General features: G+C 42.9%; 1 protein-coding gene across 5 annotated transcripts in view; it reads left to right on the plus strand.

Moving 5' to 3' along the window:
• Positions 1-12,510, plus strand: part of depdc5 (DEP domain containing 5, GATOR1 subcomplex subunit) — a 47,930-nt gene that overhangs the window by 27,669 nt on the left and 7,751 nt on the right. For 2 of the 5 annotated variants that reach the window (XM_068599730.1, XM_068599745.1), the window contains exons 29-39: positions 3,622-3,789; positions 3,887-4,109; positions 4,563-4,699; positions 4,791-4,887; positions 5,131-5,193; positions 6,724-6,836; positions 7,118-7,198; positions 7,718-7,850; positions 8,205-8,304; positions 9,756-9,995; positions 11,282-11,451. In XM_068599730.1, the coding sequence (XP_068455831.1) occupies positions 3,622-3,789; positions 3,887-4,109; positions 4,563-4,699; positions 4,791-4,887; positions 5,131-5,193; positions 6,724-6,836; positions 7,118-7,198; positions 7,718-7,850; positions 8,205-8,304; positions 9,756-9,995; positions 11,282-11,451 (1,525 nt within the window). Of the gene's footprint in view, positions 1-3,621; positions 3,790-3,886; positions 4,110-4,562; positions 4,700-4,790; positions 4,888-5,130; positions 5,194-6,723; positions 6,837-7,117; positions 7,199-7,717; positions 7,851-8,204; positions 8,305-9,755; positions 9,996-11,281; positions 11,452-12,510 lie in introns of those variants that run through there. The other 3 variants (XM_068599736.1, XM_068599754.1, XR_011079954.1) reach the window with 3 other exon arrangements.

The raw sequence follows: 12,510 nt of genomic DNA on the forward strand, positions 1-12,510 counted from the left end.
GTGAGTACTCCTGGCAGCCCTAAAGCTGAGTTTATGGTTCTGCGTCAAGTCAATGCCGTAGCTACGCCGTTGACACAGACCCCTACGCTGTAGCCTGACGTGCACCTCCAAAAAAATCAAGCAAAGATTCGGCTATAATCCCTGAAACCACACAGCTACACAGTCACAACCCTCCCCCCTCGGACCCCGTCTCCCCGGCGGCATGACGGTGAATTGCAGAGCAACATGGTCCCTCGACGCAGAACTCAACGACGGCGTCACGTCATTGGCGTAGGTACGACGTCGACTTGACGCAGAACCATAAACTAAGCTTAACTAGGGTTGGGTACCGAGAACCGGTGCTTATATGGCAACGGTTCCAAGACGTCCGGTACCTACCGGACCGAAACACAACACATGAGTGCAGGAGCTTTTGCCGTCCTCGGCTTGTTGGAACAAAGCTCTCCAATTTATATTAATGATGACCTGTTGTCCAGTAAAGCAGCAGACTTTGTAAGAATCCAACCATTTTCAAGTGGAGTTCTGTTGCAAACGCTCCCTATAAGGCCACCGTATCCTGGTCTGTTATTTTTTTTTAATTAATTTATATATATATATATATATATATATATATATATATATATATATATATATATACACATACATATATATATATTTATAGTTTGAAGTTAAAAAGTTCGAAGCCTTAGTTTGAAGTGTTTTGTTTTTATGTATATTTATAGTATACTTTAAACAGTTATTATATTGTTCAATTTGAAGAAAAAAAATGGCCTTGCCAATAAAAAAGTATCAGTTCAGGCACCATTTAGCACCGTTATCGGAAAAAAACCCAAACAATACCCATCTCTAGCCCTAACTCGGACAGCAGCAAATCTTCTTCTGGACACCTAAAAAAATCTATATCAGTGTAGTGTATGCCATATTTTCACAGCTTTATCTTGTCATCAGTCAGTCATTTCCGAAGGGGAACTGGGACTGTTGTCTCGGACCAGACTACTTTGACAAAAACAGCAATTTTACCTCAGTTGCTGGTCTACTGCTGCCTCGATCATTTTGTTTATTAATGCTATTGTGGGGGTTTGGTGAAACTTAACCAACCCCATAAAGGCAGGATTGGTAATCTTAAGAGTACGCTTGTTTTTTAAATCTATCAAACCGAAAAATCCAGCACAAATTTACTAACTCTTCTCCAATGAAAGTAGCAGCACTTGCTCCTAAAATTGTTGACAAAGTTGCCAAGTCGGCAACATTTACAGCCAATCCCTTTCGGCCTGCCCCAAAAACACTACAGATTTCACACCCCCAAAATGATCATAATAAATGTAAACAACGAACATGATTATTGTTCGTACTCACAGTACCTGTTCAATACTTACCAGTTGCGGGCTGTCAGGGCCACGAAGCCTTCCCTGCTGGCCTAAACAGAATCACAAAGTTATAGCTCCATTTCTTTCTTTTTTTTAAAAAGTTATATCTATTTTCTAATTTTATAGTTTTTCACAAAAACACAACATGTATTATAATTTTTTTTTCCCTATTAGATTATTTTCTCATTGCATAAGCTCCTGTTTTGTCTGTTCCTCAGCTCAGGCCAGCGAAACGGCTTGCCCGATAGCTTGTTACGTATAGCTCATCCAATCAGATTTCACCTTTTGATTCTCTAAGCGAGAGACGCCTTGTTTACAACATGTTAACGGCCAACTAGCTAGCGTTAATATCTGCTGATGAAATTCACAACCGTGTCGCTGAAGTTTTTTTAAGGAGAGCGGATGGACTTTGTTTGTCTTTGTTTGTGTCAGAGAATTTTATTTCAACCAAAATATCCAAAATGTTTTTGAAGATGATGACCAACACTGCATTTTAAAACAGCACAGAGATGGGATACTGATTTAAATAGATGGATTGTATGTCGGGGACAATGGAGCCGATCTATTTCATTCAGTTCTATGTTTATTTGGGCTGGGCAAGTTAATACGTTCACAACGCGTTAATTTCTCAATCGATTAACAACGTTAATTATTTGATCATGCGTTAACTGCATGTTGTTGGTTTTTTTTTTAATTGGGAGGGTCTTATCACTTCCACACACAGGTGCTGTATCTCTCCCAGACGGCGTAGTTCAGACCTGGGCGTCTTACGGCTCTACCAGTCCGGCCCGTGTGAGGTCAATCCAAAATTAAAAATAAATAATTAAGATGCACGCCATAAATGCAATATAACGACACTGTTTTTACTTTGAAGGCGATTTATGTACGTACGCGCTTCCGTAGCCTCACCGACAGGCAGTGTTGACGACTTGCAGACCTGAGCCTGACGAAAAAGCATGTATTGTCATGTAGTTTCTGTTCTCAGTAATTACTGGTCTTTAACATACATCTTTAAGGTAAGCAACAAACTGAACATGGACAAAAGAAGGAGTGGTTGGCCCTCACAGGGACCCTTACTACTGAACAGTACCTGTTCACAAAAAAAAGAAAACAGATTTATAAACTATATTTGTATGTATGTATGTTAACTTGCTGTTGCTCAAGAGTGCCTGTTATATTGTTCTGTTAACATTACTTTAAAATAAAAGCGTGCAATACACCAGTTTTTACTTAACGCATAATGCAATTAATTGCAGAAAAAACATGTATAAACATTTTGTACTCCTGCAAGATGTTTGACCGATGTTTTGGCTGCATTACAAAGGTTGGAATTCCTGTTTATTTATTTTTTTCTATTTTTTTTTTTCGGGTTAACCAATTTAACCAAAGTCTTTTTTATAGTGATGATATAATTCATTAAAATACGGGGAGATGAAATCAAGCATTCTGATTGGTTGAGAGTGAGTCACAGATGTACTGTATTAAGCATTCCATATCAGTGCGCACTCAAAACAATAGGTAGATTTTGCGCGACCGTTAGTTGTCATTTAACTCTTTTTACTTAAGGTATTGTCAATAATGACTGACAATAACAACGTTGAACAGTACATTATTGACGATACAGTACTGCCTCTTGTACCTTATTGCTCAAGTAAATTATATTTCTGTATGTATTTGTTATTTTTAGTTCTTGCATAGTTGTTAAAGCAGTGTTTAAATTGAGCCATATGTTACCTGACAAAGAAGGATCCTGTCAGTGAAGCATACAGTTGATTAATTCAACACTAGTATCTTATCAGTAATCGGTCTCGGCTGATTCCAAAAGCTCAGATATCACCATCGGTATCAGGACTGAAACAGGCTGGTTCTCCAGTCTGTTTGTCCAAGCTGTAGTAGACGTACTGACCGCTATCTAGATACACACATAATACACTGACTATGGATCAGAACCTCATACAACTCCAAGTCAAAAAACCCAACCCTCCCTTTAATTGTCCAACAGGAGAGCTGCTGTAACTCAGCTGGAGCTGCTTACAGTCGACTTTATCTATACTGCTCCCTGAATACACATGAAAAGGAGAACCAGTGTCAGTTATGTTCTGAGTCACATATTTTTGAGAAGTGCTCTCTCCACATGGATATGCCCCATCTCTCTTCCCTCATCCACTGTCAGCTCTCCACTGTCTTTACCTACTTAAAATAAATACTGACCAGCAAAAGGGACTCCTATTTGATCCTGGTGTGTGTGTTTTAGGTACCCGTACGAGTCAGCACAGATCCAGTACAGCTACAGCCTGTGTCCACCACATTCTGATGCCCACTTTGTATCCTGCTGGGTGGAGTTTGGCCATGAGAGACTGGAGGAATACAAGTGGAACTACCTGGACCAGTACATCTGCTCTACTGGCTCAGAGGACTTCAGGTGGACACCAACACATGTTTTCTACAGAGTTTAAATGAGTTAACTCTCATAAACACACTGTGAGAACATTGTACCTATGCCTTTCTTCTGCCTCCAGTTTGATCGACTCTCTGAAGTTCTGGAGGACTCGCTTCCTCCTGCTGCCAGCCGGAGGAGCTAGGCGGGTGGCAGACGGGGAGGGACACTGGGATGTTTATGGGGAGGGAGCGGGTGCTGGGATAAGTGGCAGTGGGGACTGGGTTCTTCTGGATGGCTTCATCCGTTTCCTGGAAGGTCTGAATCGCATTCGGCGTCGCCACCGCTCCGACAGGATCATCAGAGTGAGGCTCTCCTAGTTTACATCACGCTGCACATGAAAACACCTTTTATAGCTGTTTCTTTCTTCACAGTTTGTGCCATTTTTGCCACTTCACCCTTCTACTCTGCTACTGTTGCACTTCTCCTCCACTTCATTTATCTGATAATGGCTGAATTTACTACCGAACAGAAAATTGTTTCATCCTGATCACCTCCAGCATTAACATTAAAACTACAACAACCCTATAATATTGAATAATATAACACTAACAGCAGCTGTTTTGCAAAATAATTACCTTCTATATTCACACATGTATGTATGTAAATAAATAAATATATGTACATAAATAAATATGTGTGTGGCAGCCACAAACATCTCTTCACATTTGCTCTGTAAACATTTGTATTTGCTGTATCTTAAGATGCTGACGTGGACACTTTCCTCTGTTTCTTTTTCTCTGGCTCTTACATCACAGCAGAAGGGCACACCAATGAAAGGACTGCAGGTCACAGGTCCTCTCCCCCCGTACTCTACAGAGCCTGTGGCGCCCCCACAAGGCAAAAAAGGCACATCAGCTCTATCGGCCTTACTGGAGATGGAGCAGAACCAGAAGTGAGTGTCTTCTGGCACTGCAGACTGTTGTGATGTAAGCGATGGAGCTACGAATATCAATTTAAACGGCATTCTTTCTGCTTCTTCCCAGGTCTCTGGAGGAGCAGCAGCAGGCAAAGCCCTCAACAGCCACCAGTGAGCCCTCAAGTGTTGCCACAGCTCCCACATATGTGGACAGCCCTCGCAAGGTAAGCAACTGTGACATCTGTTTAGAATAAATTGTTTTGCTTCAGGCACTTCAGATGCATCGAAGTGTAATTTAATCGGCAACCCATACTTGGATAAAATGGTTCTTCTTTGCTGGTTTTAGTGTGGTGCTTTTGCTCTGGTTTCTCTCCTTCCATCTGTGTTTTTCCCCCTATGCTGTGTTCTGGTCTTGTCACTGGGCTTTGGGTGTGTGATCCTGGGTTATGTTCTTCCTGCACTGACAGGACACTACCTTTATTTTGGATTTTATACGTAGCCCTCGCTCCTCCTACATCTATCACTCTCAGGTCAGTGTGTCTGTGTGCGTGTGTGCGTGCATGTGTGTGTGTGTCCGGGTGTCCGTCCCTACATTTGCCTCCCCTCCTAACTCCCTCTGCATTGCTGCATGTGCATGGTATGCATAAACCCTCTGGTGCTAGTCACATGATGCTTGACTTGCTGTGTCTCGTCAGATTCCATATTTTTGTCCCCAGTGCAGCTAGTAGGTATTGACACTGACTCTCACACCAGGATCACATGTAATCCTTCCATTACCTTTGTGAGGTGTTGGCAGTTCCCCACAGTTTAATCATTCAGATATAAATCGTTATTCAGTGACAAAAATTTTAACATAACGCAAACATGCAGTGAGATGACAAAAAACTATCTGACGTAGTTAGGTATTATCTGTATTTCCAGACATTTCATTCTTGGGTTTTCCAATAACAAGACCCCTGATAACGTGCCTTATATGTTAAGAGGAGACCCTGTTTTCTTTCAACCATAGTTCCGACATGAAACTGCTCACAACAAGAGGGAGGGGAGAGAAGGCAGAGGGGAGAGAAGGCAGACATAAGAAACAACAAAACAATCTAGATTGATGAGTTGATTTAGGGTTGAACTGTCAGATGTCAGATGTCAAAATAAATTTGAAATCTGAGTATATTGTAGGCAAAGTGTGGACTGAATGCTGTAGTGTAGTTTATAGGAATTGAGTAAATCGTAGATCATAAAATATGGGTTGCAGTTGAAAATAGTCGAGTCCAATGTGTTTCCTTCACTATTTGCCCTTGAGCTCGAGGGACTGCACTTACACCACACAGTGGCAGTGACTGAACGGCCTGAATTCTAATCTCCAAAGGCAATCCTAAAATCAGTGAGTAATACATGTTGTGTGGTCCTGGTCAGACTAACCTTCTGTAACACAACTGGGCCTAGGCCCGCTGCTGTTTCCTGACATATCATGACTCCGTTGGTAAAAAAGACACATTTACTCACAATAAACAACTTAAGATTACTGCAGTCTCATTTGACTGTCAAATACTTTTTTGTCCACAAACCTTACTCAGTTGCCAGTTTATTAGGTATCCCACTGTTACCTGCCCATTCAGACTTTTTGGTATTCATCCAGGTTTTGAGATATCTGTCTCTGAAGTGGCTGCCCCACTCTGCAATAAAGGATGGTGTATATGGTGCTCGGAGTATTTAAAAATTCAACAGAAAATGTGTCTTTTTAAAAAAAAGGGGGGTCTCCTGCACTCTGAATAGACCACAGGAAACACATAGAGCCTGTTTCTCTGGTCATTATCCAGATAACAGCAACACCGTTTTTGAAAAACAAACTCTTTGTAAATGATATGTTTTTATGGGAGCACTGAGCACCACAAGCAGAATTTAGTTCACCTCCCCGTGTGTGGCGGCATAAATCTCAAAGTCTGATATCTCTACAGTGGGTATTTAGAACCATGTGCATGGCTAAATGAACTGGATGGAATGTGCTCTTTGGTGAACTCATTAAATAAAACGGCAAACTAAGTGAAGTACTTCGACCTGTGCAGCTGCCTGCTGAAGCCAGCGAGGTTGCAGAGAAAGGAGTGCAGGCAGCAGTGACGACTGGAGCAGCACAGCCTGCAGGAGAGACTGCAGCCAGCAGCAGCACCTCAGACCCCAGGTGGACTTTTATTGCTTCTACTACAGAGATGGTATTAAATACATGATTATGGTCATATCCAGGATTACAGGTCACTTGGACAAGACAGCATAACTCAATGGTATCTTACATGTATTTGTTTGATAAAGTCTTATTCAATTATAATGTACCAGTAAATGCTTCAAATTCTCAAACCAATGAGAATTGCTGATAATAACTTGATGATGGATTTTGGACGGTCTGCCTGAACAGTAACAGGTAGTGTAACCGGGAGCACTGACCTGTGGTGTATCTGTCTACAGTGGGCAGTCTTTAGCGGGAGCCCTTTCTCTGTCCTCTTCCTCAACACTCATGGAGATCCTCGAGGCCATCAAACATCCCACGTAAGATTCATTGTTGTGTGCGTTCGGGTCCTGGTATGTTTGAGTTACAGTCACTAACGATTTACACGTCCACTCACATATTCTGGCTTTTGCTGATTTGACACCTATAAAGAAAACCAGTTGCCCCATCAGAATCTGTCACGTGGCTACTGTAACCAGTATGTGGTCTTGTACATACATTTTATATTCATTGGATTTAATTCATCTAAATGTTGCCTCTTTACATGACTTTAGATGGATTTAAGATGAATCAGTTAAAATGTGGTTGAAGTGTAGACTTTCTGCTTTATTGTAATTGTCATAACAAAACTATGGTATTAACCTTTTAGTAATCCAACATTTTTACACAGTCCCCAACATTTTTAGAGGCTCAAAGGTTATTGGCCTTACAAATGGTTTGATGGCCAGGTGTGGCCTGTTCCCTTATTATTTCATGATAAATTAAGCAGATTTAAAAGGTCTGGAGATGATTTAACATGTTGAGTTTGCGTTTCGTTGTCTGTGCCTCTGGTATTGCAGGACAGGTGTACAGCTGTTGCCAGAGCAGAAAGGCCTCCCTCTCAACTGCTTCATTAGTGCAGAGGTTGTTCATTGGCTGGTCAACAATGTGGAGGGTGTGGCCACACAGGGGATGGCTGTGGATATAATGCAGGTATGAGTTGCATGTCCCACTGTTACATTGACACATCACTGAAAAGGAGTGTAGCAAGACAAGAAACAGATGATGAGACGACGAGGGCAACCAGAAGAGTATTAACCAAATTGTTCTGGAGTCCTATTGTCACTGTGAGATTGCCATGCAACAGGAAGTCGCTGTTAGAAATACTCCTGCTCCTTACCCTGATTTTGTTTTATAGTTTAGTTTGTGTTTGGATAAGAGAAACAAGACAATTGTGGTGCTGAGAGAAGACCATTGAATTATGCTTTTATTAACTCCAAATGTCACATGTAGTTAGTATGTTTGTACAATGACCCACTGCTAAGAAATTGTGTCTGGTTTGTGTAGAAGATGCTGGATGAATGTGTGGTGGCCCACGCTTCTGGAGATGCCATGCGTACCTTCGTCTACGGATTCTACTTCTACAGGATCGTGGGAGAGAAAGATGGTACATGTGCTCCTATTATATGTATTGTGGCAACCCAGGGGTATTATATGCGAGATTCCCCATGTCATTTTCTCTATAGCGCAAGATCACAATAAGTCATTTAAGGTTCTCTTTCCAATAGAACAGGTCTACCACTTGTTCTTTTATTAAACAAACTGAACGGATCATGTTATTGATCACAACAGCATGTTATATCTGTCTCTCATGGTTGCGCGCTAACACTTCTCCTCTGCTCTGATCTCTGTATCGGGCACAGCAGAGTTCCGCCCCGATGCCTACAAACATGTGCGTGCACACACACACACACACACACACACACACACACACACACACACACACACAAAGGTGAGCACTGAGCACAGTCACAGCTGTGGGCAGAGACCGTCAAAAAATATGTCGCGTGAAAAGCAGATAACTATATCTGCGTTTTAAATCGGGCTGGGCAAAGTTGAAAAAAATTAACTGATTAATCGCATGATTTTTCTGAGATTAATTGCCAAATTCAATAATGAAGTAAAAACCAGTGTATTGCACGCTTTTATATATAATAATGTTATCAGAACAACAGAACAGCACTCTGGAGCAACAGCAAGTTAACATACATACATATATAGTTTAGAAATCTGTTTTATTTTTTTTTCTGAACAGATACTGTTCAGTAGTAAGGGTCCATGTGAGGAACAAGCCACTCCTTCTTCTGTCCATGTTCAGTCTGTTGCTTAACTCAAAGATGTATGTTAAAGACCAGCAATTGATTCACTTTATACAAAAGCAATAAGTGCTTTTTATATTTTCCAGTTCAGTTTTTCTTCCTCAGTGAGAAAAGTCCAGCCTGTGTTGGCTTGAACAAGTGCACTGAACATCTTGTGATTTGTGGAAAGTTCTCTTCTTTGAGAGAAAAGTAAAGATCCAGAAGTGATCCTGAAGCAATCCCTTGAAGTGCTCTGCCATAGTGGATCACACGTTCACGGGTCTCACGTGGGCCGGACTGGGAGAGCCATTAGACGTCCAGGTCTGAGGTACGCCGTCTGGAGAGATTTAAAGTGCCCCTCCCAATGCAAAAAAAAATAATGCAAAAAAAAATGCAGTTAACGCATAATCAAATAGTTAACGCCGTTAAAGATTAATCTTGCGTTAATGCGTTAATTTGCCCAGCCCTAGTTTTAAACGCTCCCAGGTTGAAGATGGCAACTGTAGCTCTCCTGCAAGGCGCTCCGAAGTTGCTCTCCTGAACCTGGAGGAGCTTCTCTTGCTTCAAGTGAAACAAGCCAAAGTGCTTGTGTCAACCCAACAATGAGCCTGCTGGCTTCACACATTACAAAAGTACAAATAGTAAAAGTACAAACTGGCAGTTTCCCCTGGTTTGCCACAGCATCTGTAATGCCAGGTAATGCGAAAATGCAATCCACTGGGTGTTGTCATGACATTCATGGCTGTCCTCTCCTCTGCAGGCCCGACCTCCCAGCTTCCCTCCACGACGGCTGGAGGCTGGTCCGCTGCAGCCCTGGAGGACTTTGCTCTGTTCCAGAGGAAGTGGTTTGAGGTGGCCTTTGTGCTGGAGGAGCACCGACCCTGCGACCTCCCTGCCTTCCTCCTGCCATGGCTGCCCAGCCGGCCAGCCTCCTATGCAAGTAGGCACAGCTCCTTCAGCCGCAGCTTTGGAGGACGCAGCCAGGCCGCCGCATTGCTAGGTACACCCAGCCCAGGTCCTCCTTAATGCCCACTACTCCCTGATCTAGTCTGATGCAGATTCTACATGAGTCTATACTTCAGAGAGTTGTCTGGTTCCAGTTTTTACATCACACAAAGCACAGAGGGTGCATTTGTTCAGAGAGGACGAGACAAAGTCAAGAGGTTTAATGCCTCCTCCACAACCTTTTCCTGATCGAGGTGAGGTTTTTACCTCCGAGGTACAGAGTGAGTATGTGAGGTCTCCTCACTCAATAGGGCAGACAATTCTTTCACTAATATACATTGTTGGGGAAATGCAATTGATAAAAAATCGTTACAGTCCAAAGCCAGGGCAAATTTGTTTATAAATGTTCTAAATAAACAACAAAAAATTCCTAAATTAAAAACAAAGTTATTTAAACCAAATATAATGAGCTCTAGTTCACAACTACCACTTACCATTCCAACAAATTCATAATTTTCTCACATAGTGGGATTCTTACTCTCGCCGCAGAACTGCTTCCATGACATCATATAACATTATATGACATTATATGACATCATATTTGTCATCATCCACATCATCTCTTTGTTGTGTGATAGAGATGCTGGATCCAGCTCTCCTGGAGGGGCGGGGGGAGGGGAAGAGGGGGCCTGTAGATCTGAACAGCTGGTGGTGTGTTCTCCAGTGTATAGCATGACAAGTGTCTCCGACCTCGAGCTGTGGAGTGATCAGTCCACATCATCGGTCGATGGGATCCCCCGTCCCTTGCAATTAGTGCATGCCGTGGGATTATGTGTAGCTGACCCAGGAGCAGTGATGGGTGGGTGTGGTGTTTCAGTGCATGGTGTTAGTGGCTGTGGATCAGTAGTTCTGTGGTGTGCCACATCCTCGCCTGTCGCTCTCAAAAATCTTACCCCAACACAGCGTGCTGTGACAAGGTTTCTTCAATGCCTCCGCTCTCGCTTCGTATGACCAGTCAAAGCTCCACTTGGCACATTTAGAAATACTTGAGTTCTTTAAAGCAACAACTTTGCACGATGAATGCTCTCCATCTCACACCTGGTGTCCTGCAATTGCTCATGAGACTCTGGCTGCATTCATAGCATATTTGTTGTTCTAGATGCTCTCTATTACACCTGGAGATCTACATAACCTCTAATGCAGACATTTCTGCTGTTCTAACCACTTGCTCTCATGCCTACTGCCGGCCCATCATGCCACCCATCCTCCCTTCTTATGCTTCCTCTGCTTCCTGTCTTCCTCTCTCCACCTCTCCCTCCCTTTCTCTGTCTGTCCCTCCAGCTGCTACAGTCCCGGAGCAGAAGACGGTCACTCTGGATGTGGACGTCAACAACCGCAGTGACCGTACTGAGTGGTGCAGCTGTTATTACCATGGAAACTTCTCACTCAACGCCGCTTTTGAGATCAAGCTTCACTGGATGGCCGTCACTGCTGCGGTGCTCTTTGAGATGGTAACCAGATGTCCTCTTTGGTTAACTGTCAATGGGTCAGAAGTCATTCTCAAAGGATCAAAGGATATATATTAGGGCTGAGCAAATTAACGCATTAACGCAAGATTAATCTGGCAATCCTTACGGCGTTAACTATTTGATCATGCGTTAACTGCATGTTGTTGTTTTTTGCGTTATTATTATTTTTTTTGCATTGGGAGGGGCTTATCGCTTGACATCTCTCCAGACGGCAAAGTTCAGACCTGGCGTCTTACGACTCTCCCAGTCTGGCCCGCGTCAGGTCAATCAAACATGGAAAATAAATAAATAAGATGCATGCTATGAATGAAATTTTACGACACTGCTTTTACTTTTACTTCCTTGTTGACAATTGTTTGGTAGCTTCTGTTGTCAACAAGCAACGAGGCAGCAACAAGCAGCTTTGTCAAAAGCGTTGTCAAAAGCTTCGACAATAAATAAATAAATATATAAATATATATATATATCTCTTACCATAGGCCTTCACTGCATGCCGTATAGTCCACATTACGGCCGGGCTGGGGGAAAAACGCTTCACCGTATGACGTGAAAAAAAAAGGAAAACTCTGCAGTTGAACAATGCACGGAGCCTGACGCACAAAGCCGCTTCACCTGCTCGCAGCACGCACCGTGACTCCCTCCCCCGGCGCCAGTACCACCTGTGTCTGGTGGACTCCTCGGGGATCTACAGATTGCAGCCTCAGGGCAAACGCAGCACGATCTCACTATTACTGGCATGGAGGAGGTCACACAGGATGTGTGGACTGACCTGCAAAGCTATTTGGACTACTTTGACAAGAGAAAAAGGCGCGGCCACTCCGTGGAGCAATTGTGCCGTTATGCAGGGCTCGCGATCCTGACTGACCGAATTACGAGCCTAAACCAGTCAACAATGCATGTTGTCCAAAATACCACCAAACAACCATATTTAGTAATACCAAAACTATCCAACAACATTAAAAGCCTGCACACACACACACACACACACACACACACACACACACACACACACACACAGAGCTGCTGCGCCGGTCTGACCAG

Source organism: Clinocottus analis, unplaced genomic scaffold (genome assembly GCF_023055335.1).
Source record: "Clinocottus analis isolate CAN_PGR_092001 unplaced genomic scaffold, fCliAna1.0.p SCAF_11, whole genome shotgun sequence".
In the NCBI taxonomy this organism is placed as follows: domain Eukaryota; kingdom Metazoa; phylum Chordata; class Actinopteri; order Perciformes; family Cottidae; genus Clinocottus; species Clinocottus analis.